Raw genomic sequence first — 14,810 nt, 5'->3', positions numbered from 1 at the left:
TTGTAGCTTACTCTCCAATCACCATCTCATTCCATATCAGAGACAAGGAACAAAACAGACCATCTACTTCTTCCTTACACAAACCTTCCAAGCAATGTTCAGATATGTGGGCAAACTTCTTCTTCTTTTTATTTAAAAGAAAAAAGGCACTTCAGTAACTGCATTGCTGATTGTTGGTTTCTAAGAAACTATACACAGCAGTGGAAAGTAAACAGAGCAAGTAGTTGAAATGTGGGAGAAATCATAAAAGAAAAAACTCTTTCTCTTTCATTTGGTTGATGTTTGTTGCAGAGTGCTCACTTTGAAAAGAACACATAGAAAAATTTGCCAGGGGAAGCAAACTTCCTAAGCTGAGCCTTTGTCCCTGTGGTTGATCAAGACGCATATATTTTTGTCAGTGCTAATGTCAAAATGTACTTGTGTAGCTGCATTGGGAAGGTACCAACCAACCAACCAACCAACAACCAACCAACCTGATGACATGGCTTCAATCAACATATAGTAGAGATAGGGGAAAGCCAAGCTACTGCTGCTGACAGACAGAGCTTGTGCATGCTTCCTGAAGCATGAAACTAAGTTAAGTATCCCAAATTTAGTGGCTCCCTGAGCCATACAAAGCACACACCCTACTGCCAATTCTAGGTGACTAAATTGGATCTGGATCTGGGTGACTGCAGGAATTGGCAGATTCATGAAACTGGGATTAAGTTATCCTCTACACCATGGGCATTGCCAATACTCACTCTTTCTACCCCCCCCCCCACATTTATGAGGCGCTATTATTTTTCTCTCTGGCAAAGACCCAGCCCTTCGACGGTCTTCATGTAGAGACTTGCCCGCCCGGCCGGAAATTTCGTCACCGGGCAGCTGGCTCCCAGGGGGCCCTGGTCAAACCGGCATCCCATGTCAATAGACTGCCGGCAATGAAACACTCCCCACTTTCTACAATCTCTCTCCCTCCCTTTGAAACTGATCTCAGGACTGTTTTTGTTCAAGCGCAGTGGAGGATCTCTTGGTGCAGCACTTGGACGCTGTGGTGGTGCTTCGAATTGTGTAGTCGTAGTGGAGATAGAAGTAGTAGTGGTGGTGAATGTGAGAGCACTTGTTGAAGGGAAAGGAGACAGTTTTCCTGGACTGATTGTGAGAGGAGTTTAGATTGGGGGCTTGAATCTGGATGCGAGAGCAGAGCGGCGGAAGGAATTTTGTTTTTGTTTTGTTTGGTTTTTTGTGAGATTTTTCCCGAAGTTGGGAAGGGAATTGGAGCAGGTGGGGGATTGTTGGTGGAAGGGTCGATTGGCAAGGCAGGGTTGAGAGGGTAGCGGATGGCAGTGGCGATGGAGGTTGCGTGGAGGGGTGCGGAATTAGGCAATAGCCCGGTTGTGTTGGAAATGAGCAAGAAGCGTACCTGGGGTGCAGACACAGAGAAATTGATGCAGCTCATGATGGGGCAGTTTGGAAGCTCCTCCTCGCCTGCTGTGGGTGGAGGAGACGTGAAGCAGGAGGTGGATGTGACACTGGACTTGTTGGGCACCGCTGCAGGTTCGTCACCTGCTAGTGGGACTGAATTGGACTGCCACTCCTCCGCTGAGTTTCTGGAGCTGGACCCCGATCAGCCACTCCCCTCAGGCTGGGAGAAGTGCCTTGACTTGAAGGTTAGTCCTGGCTCTCATTCCTTAGAGACAGGTAGCTGTGCCGTCTTTCGATACTGTTGGGAGTCCCCTTCGAAGTCTAAATTGTGGCCTCGAGCATGTAACGGAGAGCGCTCCAACTGTGTGATTGCGGATATTGCAGCGAATTATGCGTTTTTTGCTTTGTTTGTTCATGATCATGTGGCGATGGTATCACATGAGGTTGATTATTTTTGGTGTTTCTACACGCTGTGCAGACAGGAGAGCTATATTTTCTGAATAAGAGCACCGGTGTGAGGACGAGCGAGGATCCACGCAAGGTGCAGCAAACTGTCATTGTGATGATGACCCCAGCAGCAGCCGACGTGGTGCCTGCAGCTTCACCTCTTGCACACGAGTTTCTCGGTAGCAAGCGGTCAGAGACGCTTCGTGAGGAGAGCTTGAGGACTTCGACATCGTCTACTTCCTCGGGAGGTGCAAGTCCACGCGAGAGCAGGCCCGTGGGACAGCAGCTGCTTTCATTTTCCACGGGCAAACAGCTGTGGAATCTCCAACTGGATGACCGCAGCATTTTGAGTCTGAACAAGACGGGAAGCCCCGGGGCCCAACCCCTGGCGCTCCCCAATTCGTCGGATGAGGAGGAATCCAACCTAGAGTTGAACTTGAACTTGGCCGCGGGCGGAAACTCCCCACGGTCGCAACAGCGCACACAGCAGCAAAGCGTGTGCACGATGGAGATGGTGGAGATGGCTTTGAAGAGGACGGAGAAGGCCATGGGGAAGCGGGTGATGCGTACTACCACAGGCTTCGGTTCAAAGCATTCCGGGTCGTCGTCCTTCTCTTCGCTGACCTCGTCCCGGTCTGAGTCATGGTCGCATTCTTCCCCATCAACCAGCAGCTCCTCGTCCACATCCTCAAGGTCTGGCCACCAGAGTGCATCGCACCACGACGACTCCCAAGTGTTGAGGTCCCCCATTCCAGGGTAACCTATCGCTGCTTCTCGATTCCTCACTGTTGATTCCTATTCCATCGCAAATCCTTTTATTTGTTTCTTTGTAAGGATTGCAGTAAAAGTCAAAATGGGTTATCAGACACAAAATCTAACATCGCCGTGTTTTATTTTCCCAGGGTTTGCGAAGTGGAGAGCCAAAAAAGCGAGACCCTTGTGATGGGAGGGTGCACCAGGTGCCTCATGTACGTGATGCTGAACAAGAGCGACCCCAAGTGCCCACGATGCGAGAGCGAAGTGCCGCTGGACTTCAGTTCTCCGTCATCCTCCTCTAAGAGACAACGAGTCGAAACTCCCACAATTCAGACGTCGTAATCTCAGTCTTCTTCGTTGGATTCTGATAGTTATACAAGAAGTGGTTTCTTGAGTTCCCTTTCCCACGCCACTGGAGTCACCCAGATTCCGTGTAAGAAAGGCTGCGGAGACACTTGGTTACCGAAGTAGGAAGGGGAGAAGGGTTGAGAGTCGCCCAATTTCTCTGCTCGAGAAAATAAGTAGGGATTCTAGAGATAGGTGCTCTCATGTACATTGTAAATTTGTAGTTAAACGTTAAAAAGATACATTGCTGGCGCTGAATAAGTGGCGGCAGGAAATTGTACCATGGTTTTGTCACACAGTAAAGTCGCTGATGCTACTAGCGGATCACCACACAAGCCTATCGCATCGTGCGTATCGTTTTTTTTTTTTTTTTTTTTTTCCCCCCTGTCCTGCGGATATTTTGGTTGATTGCTGTATGACATCCATTGCATACTTTTTTGAGATTTTTCTTCTTATAAGGCTCTCCTTACTGGCTACGACACCCACTTTCATGACAAATTTTAACACGGGACCATCTAATGTACCCTCTCGTCTCTGAGCATTAGGAGCCTGCTTCACACAAACCAACTCCAATATTTGCAGAGCTAGTTTGCTGTGATTTTGATACTGCATCACAGTCTCATGGTGATGCAAGAGCCCCTAGTTGTAACAATCCTCTAAGTGTATCATGCTCCTGTCCACTACTGCCCCTTCTCAAACTCTGAAATGCATGAATCAGCCAAAGGGGGGGGGGGTTTGTTTGAACCCACAAGCCCATTTAACTTGATGCCATGACCACAACCCTCCATTTGCCTTATCCAGCTTCATTGAGATCAGAGGAGGTTGTCCTATTAAGGAGAAAAAGACACTTGCTTTAATATATAGATATATATACACACACACACACACATATATATATATATATATATATATATATGTGTGTGTGTGTGTGTGTATCTATATATATATGTATATATATACATATGTTTTTCAGCAAGGACCTAATGAACAACTGCAGCCTACCCAGAAAACTACCCATTATAATGTACCAACAAATGGGAATTCTTTGACAATACTTGAGATGGATGCCACACTAGCCAACTAGAATTGAAGGCATTTTGTCCTTGCATCCTCCTATTGAAAGCCATGTAGCATAAAAATGAAAATCAGGTGTAATACCAATTTTATTGGTACAACTGAATGCTCACCTTCTTCACCTATATTTTCTCTGCCTCAGCAGCCTCAATCACCATTCATGGCCTTCAATTCCCCCTCAGGCAATCCCCCCCACTTCAAAATGGAGCACATAATGAAAATGATCTTCATTCCATCAATTTCCTTTGAGACCTAGCAGAGGCATGATGGTAGAGTTGGAGTCAGGTTCACAATGTGGTGCAGACATGAGTCATTGAAGGAAAATGGGAGTGTTAATACAATGAATATGGTTATAAGGGGATAGAAGAAGGGATCTGGGAATGGAGAAGAAGGAGGGATGGAAAAAGAAGAAGCAGAAGAAGAAGAAGAAGGTGCCATGGCAATGAAAGCAGAGGCAGCCACAGCTTTAAATTGGGTCCATGTTGAAATCACTGAATGGGCTGTTCCAGTCTAGTAATATGGCTAGTACTCTCTTTCCTTCTTTGATGGCAATAAATTTCTTCATCAATGTCTGTGCTCCTACCCCATCTTATCCTCACTGCAACCCCCCCCCTTTTTTTCTTTTTTTTTTTTTCTCTCCTTGTAGTTTGCAAATTTTTTCTTGCTTTTCATGCAGTGGCCAAATTTAGATTCATTATTTTTTAGGCTTCAAAACTTGTGTAGCTTAGTCTTGATTTCTCTGTAACCTGCCAACACTGAAGAAGGAAAGATGGAAAGAATTGGTGCAGCAGAGTCTGTTGTGATATTTATTATTAATATTATTATTATTATTATTACATTGCAAGATTATAATTCTGATGGAATGTGAACTTGAGAGAGTGGAAGTGTCCTCTACAATCTTCTTCTCTATTTGCTTGAGTCAAAAATCATAAAAAAAATCCTACATTCCAAACTCATTCTATATATATATATATATATATAATTGAAGCGATTTCTGTTTCTTTTTTTATGCCCAATAACACTATTTACAATCTATCCTTTTCAATCATGCCAAGTTTGCACATACCCATGGATTTTATTCTATTTTAGCCCTTTTTCTTCTTCATACTTGGGGTTTTATTCTCAGTCACAATGATTGATCTATCACCTCTTCAACAACTCTCAGTAGGTCTCATTACCACACACACTGACCCTCAATCCATGTCTTAGTGTACCAATGGAGCACAACATCTTGGCCACCATAACTTAAGGTAGTTCAAATGGTAACAAGGACACAAGTGTGAACTCAGCTGGTTGACCCTTTATTCTCCTCTAGTTTTTTATGAGAAACAACATTAGGAAATTGGTTAACAAACAAAACACTCTTTGAAACAATCACAATCAAAATCTGTGCAAAAATGTGTTATGAAACCTTTGACTCTGCTACAACAGCTTGAGTCAGGCACTATGTCATTATCCAAGACAAAGGGCAGTATTGGTCTAGGTGAGAGAATCAAAACCAGAAACTCTTGGTCCAAACATTCAAGCAGGAGGAGCAATTAGTGAAACTTAATTTCATTAATTAAGTGAGTATATTTTAATTGCAAAGGTCCACTATAAAACCTCCCTTCTTGATTGCCGTGGCAACTAAGCACATGCTGGTTTGTTGCATCCCATTGAGAGAGAGAGAATCAGTCAGCTTGAAGCTGTAATGACTGTAATGCCGCAGGAACACGCCAATGCTTGCTTGCTTGGTCATGGCTTGTTTTTTTTTGCCTTTGACCAGATCGGAGCTCTTCCTCATCGTCCTCCTTACATGGGCTGCTGCTGCACCACAAAGCGTAGACTCCGACCTCAGCACCATAATAAGCATCGCACTGCGCTGCCATGTACTCACAGCAGGCCGCGAGCTGCGAGCCACACCCGTGGGAGATCCACGTTGCGGCGGTTCCCTATTGTGGTTCTCATCCGCCTCCTAGTTGAGAAGCCTAAGTTTGCCAGAATGCTATCTAGGTCTGACCTGGGTTCCTGCTAATTTGACTCCAACTTAAGGGAATGGTGATTTTAGAGGGGCTGTGAGTGTGTATGTGTGTGTGTGTGTTTTTTTTTTTTTTTTTTTTTTTTTCCGGAATGAGGTGGGAGAGCGAGTGGGTGGGTGGGTGAGAAGCCGGTGGTGAAAATCCAGCGGGTAAACATTTTTTTTGTGTCGTTTTGTGCAGCGTCACTTGCAGGCGGAGGCGACGCCTTGAAAGGCTCTGATCGGGATGGAGTGACAGGGAGGATGCGGATGCAGGAAGTTGGGGGGCTATGTCCCGATTCCGATGCATGATTGTGGAAGATCTCAGTTGTGTTTTTGGCTGATTCCGTCCGGGGCATGGGGAAATTTTGGGGCTTCAGGGTGGGAGAAGTGGGCTCTCACTTGCATGCGTCGGGAATCGGATCCCTTGTGCCCCGGCAACGGAACTCCCAATCCCTCCTTTTCACCCTTCGAGCAACATTGCAACACTGCGTGTTCCTCATGTCCCCATTCTCGAATTGCTTACAATTATTTGAATCAGCGGTACTGTTCACTTTGAACAGTACATCGATTGATGGCCAAACTGGGACTTTACGTGTCGCTTGTTCAATTTAACAACGTTATGTACCAGCTTTGCAAGTAATCGGTCGAAAAGCGGAGTGGACAGAAGAAGAGAAGCTGGACTCTAGTTTTTTTTATCCTTTTAACTTGTGCAGGAAAACTCTATTACCACCCTGCGGCGGCGTTTGATTGAAGCATATAATTAGATTCAGGAGGACCCCACCAGTGGGTTGGATTGCCAGGGGGTTGCGTTGATTAGTAGGGAGACCAGACTACTATTATCCCAGAGACGCGGCAGCAGAGTTATGAGCTTCCCCAACATGAAACATGGCTTTCCTTGGAAAAGGCGAAATGCGAGGAGTATGCCCCCCCACAATTAGCCAGTCTACCCCCATCCCTTCTCATCGTGCGCCTCCGCCATCAAGTGCTGGTCTATATGCATCAAATGCCGGTCTACATACACCAAGACTAGCAAACAATGCACCGACTTTGCGGCAATTTTTACTTGTCCTAGTGTTAACAAGGGGGTCATATCTTGCGCGGGTCATATCTTGCGAATGTTGAGGAGCGATGGAGAACCTTATTGATTGCAGTGTGAAGAAAGTTGAGGACACAGAGGTGTTGTTCGAAGCACTGTGCATACGAGAACACTGTGTCCACTGACTGGAGGGAACTGTAAATTCGTTAAGTTCGTTGATCGAAGAGGAAACATATAAACTAAGTACTGTGATGGGAACTCTTGGGATTAATAGGCAACAATGTCATGTTGAAGAAGGGTGCTAATCCTAAGGGTAAGAGTAGCTGCTAACATCCCCTTCCGCTTGCAACCCTTCTTTTGCCTAGTGATGATAGATTGAGCTAGTCAACTTTAGGATTTATCACCAGTGAGTTGTTGTTCTAGGCTAGTTACATTGTTGGATGTCCAATCTATTTTTCATGAGCTAATCAAGTGATTGGAATGAAGACATGCACAAGTTATATGCACAAGTTATTATCTAATTTTGGTCAATTCTCTTGGTTGTACATCGATGTATCATATAATTAATTTTGGTTATGGATTGGGTGAGTTTTTGAAAGTAGAACTTAAAGAGTTTAGAGTCAATGCAATCTTTGTCCGATTGTAGAGATGATTGTCCATCTTCAGCTGCATCTTCTTCAATGGATGGAACGCAAAAGCCAACTTGTTTGGCACAGGTGTGATATTAATATGCTATTCGAGTGGGCAGACACAATGGAGTCTTTTCAACTTCGGCAGAATGTGGAAGTGAAGTGATTGGTTATCACAATGTTCAATAGAAGAGATTTAGAAATAGAAGAGAGGCCTATAATTATCTAGAATCTAGAGACTAATTATAAGCTATTTAGTATGTTGAGAAAAGAATTTAATTTCATAAAGATTTTCAAAATTGATTTTATTATTTATTATTTATTATTATTTTATATATTTTTTAAAGTTGGTCCTACCAAGCGCTTTTGTAAATATATTTGCAATTTGATTAGTAAAATTCTTATAAATTTACAAGAAGAGCATGACGTAATATTTTGTTTTTTGCTACACCACAAAATAGGTGAGCAATCTAAGAAAAATATGAATTTGTTGGTGGATGTACAATCATTAAGATTTCTTACATTGTCAACATTTGAGAATCTTGAGAGTATAATTTCCTCTCATTTTAGATATTAAAAGTCAATGGAGGGATGTCATAGAAGATATCAAAGGACATTAAGGACTACCTGCAAGTGAACTTTTTGAAGGCAGTACATGAATCAATTGAGAGACTACAAATCCAATGTCCCAACATATTTTAAGAAGATAATTTAATTCATCAACAAGGCGTTATAATCGCCTTGAATTAACTTGCAATGAATATATTTACATAATTTCATAAAATCAAATAATAATATATGGATAAGTGTAAAATTTATATGATATTTCATATGGAACTTAAGTACATAGCTTGTTTGGTGGAATAGAATACTATGAGAGATTTGTGTGAATTGGACACAAAAAAAACATTGTAGATGAATAAAGGTGAATATTTTGTATAATAATTGGAGCTATGGTTTTAAATCAAGAATGTTATTAGAATTAAAACTTATAATATACAAGTCATTGATATATAATATTAGAAAGTAAAGAAACATAGTATAGTATTGGAGGTAGACATTGAAAATGACATCAATTTTATAGAGGCTCTATTATTGTAAGTTGGCATTGATCCTATTATACTAGATTTAAGGACTTTGATAGAAACCATATAATGAGTGATTTAAGTGGCAGATAAGGTGCTTTGTACCAAGATAGACACATTCTTGTAGTTGCTCTATGAAGATTATTTCTTTTAGCCGACTATTAAAGAATGTTATAGAAACATCCATATGGTGAATAAACCAACCATGATGAGCATTAAAGGCAGTAATTATTAATATAGATTTCTATTGGATGGATGAAATAAAAGTTTTTTGAAAGTCAATGTCATGAACTTGTTGGAACCCATGCACTACAATTTGTACCTTATATTGAATTGTTTCATCTAAGGACCCAAATTTGAATTTATATGTTCAATAAGGACTGATAGATTAGATACCATTAAATAGGAGTATAAGATTGTATGTTTTATTAGTTATGATTGCAATATACTCCTCGAATATGGTTTGGACCTGGCGAGGATCGCGACCAACTTAGTAATAGAAGAGGGATTTGCCACCCTCTTCAATAACTTCAATAAAGATTTTAATAAGGTCCAATGGGATGTAATCTTAGTAGGCAGTTGAGAGATGGTGTGATCAAATAGAGCGACAAAATAAAGTGTCAAAGGAGTGAGTTGAAATAGTCAGAGCATGTAGTGTGGTTGGAACGGACTATGGAGATGATAGTAGAGGATCTTTAGAGATGGAAGAGATTAGATCTAAGCTTGGTAGAATTAAAGGAATTATGAGATCTAATGGTGGAATGGATGAGTGAACAACACTCGAGAAGAAGATTGACATGGATAGAAGAGCATGGACAAAAAGTGCACAAGATGTATTTTCATTTAAAAATTGAACATCTTTAGAAAGAATGATGTAGTGGTAAGATAGATCGAAGCATCAAGTACTTTTGGTATCATTGTTGAGGTCAAAGTAAATGTATTATTTTAAATAAGGAATAAGTTTGCATTAGGCTAAAATAATATTTGTTGTATAGTTAGACGTACTACAGACTTGGAGGTAGAAAATATTAGAATTAACACCAGTAAAATATTTTACAAGCATTATGTGTGGATGACCATTTATAATATGCCAATAAAGTAAAAAATAAGCAATTTGGACTATCTTGGCTCCTAAGAAGCTTGGTAGATTGCATTTGAAGAGGAGGCATTTAATCATATTGTACAAAGTGTGATTATGGCTTTTGGTAATGCTATTATATTGAGAGATATATGGTTGAGTGAATTCTTGGCAAATACCATGTTTAGTACAATAATCATGAAAGACAATAGATGTATATTCTTTGTCATTGTTGGTATAGAGAGTATAAAGCTTGGTGTCGTATTATGATTCAATAGTATAATAAAATATATAAAATTATTGAAAAGAATTGATTTTAGTTTATTTTAAATAAAATAAGTAAATATTATTTGAGAATAATCATTAATAAAGGTGATGAAGAAGTATGCTTTGCCAAAAGAAGAGATGCAGAAGGGCCTAATGACATTAGAATAAATTAGCTCAAATGATGTAGTAGATTATTTTAGATCATGTTTTTGGAATTATCATATATGAATATTTTTCCTAAAAACAAATTATAACATGGTATAAATAAGATAATTATATAGATAATTAGAACCATGGAAGTTTCTATAATTGAGTTTAGGTTAGTGGATCAAGTAAGATCCATCATAGAACATTCTAGAAAAGAAGTTTGAGGCACTTATTTAAGTGAGGTCCACCACTTAAGAATATTCTAAAAATTCTAAGGTAGTAGAATAAGATATATATAGGAATGGCCAGGGCCTTTTGGAGTATCTAGTCACATATGGCTTCAGACTCTTTTTCTTAGTAAAGTTTGATTTTGCATCTTTTTGTTTAATCGTGTTCTATTTTGTTCTTGTTTGCTTAGTTTGTCTTTCATGTCTTATTCTATTTAATTTTGTTTAATTCTATTCTAGTATATTTTGTCCTATTTTGTGATGAGATTTTATGTTGCTATGGAATAGAAGGATCTTAGGCTTTTGAGGTAGTCTAGTCTTGTTTCATTGGTATCAAAGCAAATATTAGATTGTATACTTTTGATAGCTTATCAATAGTCATCATTTAGTCCAAGATCAGTTGTTGTGGTCATAGTGCATATTGTGTTAAGGCTACCACAAGTTATTCTTAAAAAGTCAATTTGGAGGTGAAAAGATATTACAATAGTGGAGTCCAATGGAGAAATTATAGTATGAGAGATATGGTAGAACAATCCCAGATAAAGGCTCAAATACAACACTTCTTAGACTAGATAACTACTTTACAAAGGCAAATAGAAGCCTCAAAGAGAAGAGAGTCGACATCGATTAGATTAAAATTGAATAAGCTTAGTACATAATCTGAAACTTTAAGATAAGAAGATATATGTCAATGGCTCTTCAATATGCGATAATATCTCCACCTATTTGGGACAAACACCACTAAAGAAATTATATATGCAACTATCTATTTAAGAGATGTGATAGCCATTTGGAAGCAATATCGAGTTCAAAATTATGGAGCTCAAGGTGAATTTTATAATTGGGAGGAGTTTGGGACTGAGTTTAGGAATCAATTTCAGCTCACCAATACGAAAAAGATAGTACGCAAACAGTTGGTAAATCTTTTGCATTCCGATTCAAGTCATTGTATTTCAAAATTAGCAATGTTTCAAAGGCAGAGATAATGGATCGATTCCTACGAGGTTTGAAACATGGAGTCCATTGAAAGGTAGAGTTAAGATATCTACAAATATTCAAAGAGGCAATTTGGATTGTAGAGAAGGTTGATGCCATAGATTTCAAAAATTATAGAGCACGACCTATAGAATGAAGTCATATGCCGCTATGTAATATTATGGCACAACAACTAATGTCAATGGAGATTGATGCCTTACAAGGATCATTGACACTACAAAGATGATAAATATCATTGCAAAAAGGATTGTCTTTCTATTGTCGAGAGTTAGGTCATCAAATTGAAGGTTGTTCAAAATGTCAAAGTACAAGTATCAATAAGACAAGACAGATTTATAATCTCAAAATTCATCAAGCTAATAATGAGTCAAAGTAAGAAAATGGAGCTTCTCAATAAAGACGTTGGAGGCTAGTACTAGAGGTAGCTACTATCTCTCAAAGAGAAATGGCATAGCTTGGAACAATTATAATAAGAGTCGACTAATGCATCTAATGGGACTACTAAGAGGACAATCATGTTGAGTGCTTGTAGATTGTAGCTCTACAGAAAATTGCATCTCAACTGAAATTACCGACCAATTTGGAATTAAAATAAAAGAAGTCAAAAGAGGAAGTATATACCTTATATATAATCGAGAGAATGTATTGTATGAGATGTGTGAAGAAAAAACCTTGAGATTGATAGACACCTACATCTTGAGAGAGAGATTTAAGGTTATAAAGCCAAAGTATGATATTATCCTTGGTATACCATGGCTAAAGATGGAAAATAAGAAAGTTGATTGGGTAGCAAGAATAATCTCTGTTAAAGATAGAGGATACAAGATGATTCTTTGTACCTCCACATTAAGTAAAGAAGAAAGATATCTTGCAACCAAAGACTTACTTATACAAAAATATCATGATATCTTTCTAATCAACCTACCTAGTGGCATACTTTCTAATTGAGGTGCCTTCTTTCAAATAGAACTATTGCCTAGAGCCAAACTGGCAAGTTGACAAATTTATTGCCTAACACCAAAAGAACCTGAAGAGTTGCAGAAGACATTGGAAAGAATCTTAGAAAAAATCCTCATTTGAGAAAGCACATCACTATAGGAAGCGCTTATATTCTTTGCACCTAAGAAAGATGGTAGACTTTGCCTTTGCATCGACTATCGAGGTCTCAATAAGCAGATTGTTAAAAATGCATATCTACTTTTATGCGTGAATGATCTTCTTGACCAATTTTGAGATATGACCATCTTTAGTAAATTGGATCTTTGGAGTGGCTATTTTTAAACACCTATTGTAAGAGAGGATGTAGAAAAGATGGAATTTTGTATATGCCATGGTTATTTTGAATGGCTAGTTTTATTCTTTGGCCTCACCAATGCTTTAGTCTCTTCTATGGATTACATGAACAGATTGTTTCGAGACCTATTGGACAAGTATGTAGTTGTCTTCTTTGATGATATCTTCATATATAATAAAATCCCTAAAGAGCATGAATAATACATATTAGAGGTATTATGCTAGTTACAAAATAGTCGTTCTATTACAAACAATCAAAATGTGAGCTTTAGAAATCAAAAGTCATCTTTTTGAGGCATGTGATGTCCTCCAAAGGCATGTGTATGGACCAAGATAAGGTGAAAGTAGTGGAGGATTGGCCAACCTCTAAGGATTCTTCTGAAGTTTGCTCATTTTTAGGCCTTGCTAGATACTATTTTTTTTGGAATTTCTTCATATTATTGCATCATTAACAAATTTATTGGAGAAGGGTGCTTCATTTGAATGGAAATTGGAGCAGCAAAATGCCTTTGATAAGTTGAAGGAAGCACACATTATTGCTCTAATATTGAAACTGTATGATTATAATCTCGCTTGTATGCTTGACATTGATGCTTCTAACTTTGCTATTAGAATGGTCTTTCAACAAGACTTTGATAGGAACCTTCAATATGTGGCATATAAATCATGCATACTCAGAAGGATAGAGTGCAATTACTCTACATGTGATTGAGAGCAATTAGCGATTGTACATGCCATAAAGGTATGGCAACAATATCTTTTGGAAAAGCCAATGGTTGTTCGGATTGACCATCAATCCTTGCTACATGATTTGTATCTAAAAAACATGAAATTATGGCATCATTGTTGAGAAGAATTATTGCAACTTTTTGATATCGAGCTTGAGTACAAGCAAGGGCAACAACATACTGTGCCAAATAGTTTATCACAGAGACTAGACTTGAAAGACAAATCAAGAGATAAGGCAGAAGTTGCTACCATTAGTAATATCATTTTAGATCTAATCAAAGAAGTAGAATGGAAAGAAGCTATGCAATAGGATGCTTATTTCAAGATGGTTAGCAATCAGTTGAAGGTTGGTGATATATAATATTAGGATTATACTTTTAGTGATAGCTTGTTCTATTTCAAGAAAAAAAAATTATGTACTTGACAATGCTAAATTCAAAATAAGCATACTTAAGGAAAGACATGACATCCCAATATCTAGATATTTGGGATAAGAAAAGATCCTAGAACAGATCTCAAGGATATGGTTTTGAGCAAGTTTAGTTCATAATATTTGAACCTTTATACAATCCTATGAGTTATGTCAATGTAACAAAGTACACAACATAGCGTTTCTTCAACTATTGCAGCCAATTCTACTACCTACAAGACAATGAGAGCAGGTGACTATAGATCTCATTACGTATTTGTTATAGACATCTCATAATCATACTGCGGTTGCTGTCTTTGTGAATCAATTCTTGAAACAACTTAACTTAGCTATGATGTGCTTGGATATTGATGACTCAACATTTGCATGAGTCTTCTTTGATATTGTCTTTCACAACTATAGATTATCTCATGTCACCATTTCAAATCAAGATCTATATTTCACAGAAAATTTTTGATAAGCCTTATTCAAGCTATTAAGTATACGACTTGCCATGTCTACAGCCTTCTATCTTTAAGTGGATGTGCAAACAGAGCATTGTTGTATTACGTGTTGTCTTGCTTGGAAATGCACCAGGCACCTAGTTGTTGAAGGTGAGGTTGTGTTTCACAAACATCTAAAAAATTCTAATAGATTTCATCCATATGAGAAAAATATAATCCAAATTCTAATTCAAAAGTGCTAAAAAATACTCTTCTTAATAGCCTTAATTACACATAAATCTCAATTACCTTGTTACTTTCATATTTAAGTAATTTAGATTTTTCTTCTAAGTCCCAACTCAAATTAGTGAGCTTTTATAAGCTGTAACTTCTAATCTGACTATCCATGTGATGTAAAATTTTGCATGCAATTGTTAATGTAA

General features: G+C 38.7%; 2 protein-coding genes across 3 annotated transcripts; both read left to right on the top strand.

Moving 5' to 3' along the window:
• Positions 1–952: 952 nt before the first annotated feature.
• Positions 953–3,290, top strand: LOC112293795 (uncharacterized). The gene is made up of 3 exons (XM_024543642.3): positions 953–1,652; positions 1,886–2,610; positions 2,757–3,290. Exons 1-3 carry the CDS (start codon positions 1,323–1,325, stop codon positions 2,950–2,952), a joined length of 1,251 nt encoding a protein of 416 aa, XP_024399410.1. The 5' UTR covers positions 953–1,322; the 3' UTR covers positions 2,953–3,290.
• Positions 3,291–5,626: 2,336 nt separating this feature from the next.
• On the top strand, positions 5,627–7,595 carry LOC112293381 (uncharacterized). 2 transcript variants are annotated; one of them, XM_090257067.1, is made up of 2 exons: positions 5,627–5,968; positions 6,228–7,595. In XM_090257067.1, the coding sequence occupies exons 1-2, from the start codon at positions 5,896–5,898 to the stop codon at positions 6,335–6,337; spliced, it is 183 nt and encodes a 60-aa protein (XP_090113193.1). In that variant the 5' UTR covers positions 5,627–5,895; the 3' UTR covers positions 6,338–7,595. The 2 variants fall into 2 exon arrangements, with proteins under 2 accessions (XP_090113193.1, XP_073395943.1); XM_073539842.2 differs by having other exon boundaries at positions 5,627–6,021.
• Positions 7,596–14,810: the final 7,215 nt, after the last annotated feature.

This window comes from Physcomitrium patens, chromosome 16 (genome assembly GCF_059467195.1).
Source record: "Physcomitrium patens ecotype Gransden chromosome 16, ASM5946719v1, whole genome shotgun sequence".
In the NCBI taxonomy this organism is placed as follows: Eukaryota; Viridiplantae; Streptophyta; class Bryopsida; order Funariales; family Funariaceae; genus Physcomitrium; species Physcomitrium patens.
This window is presented reverse-complemented; position numbering and strand designations above follow the sequence as displayed.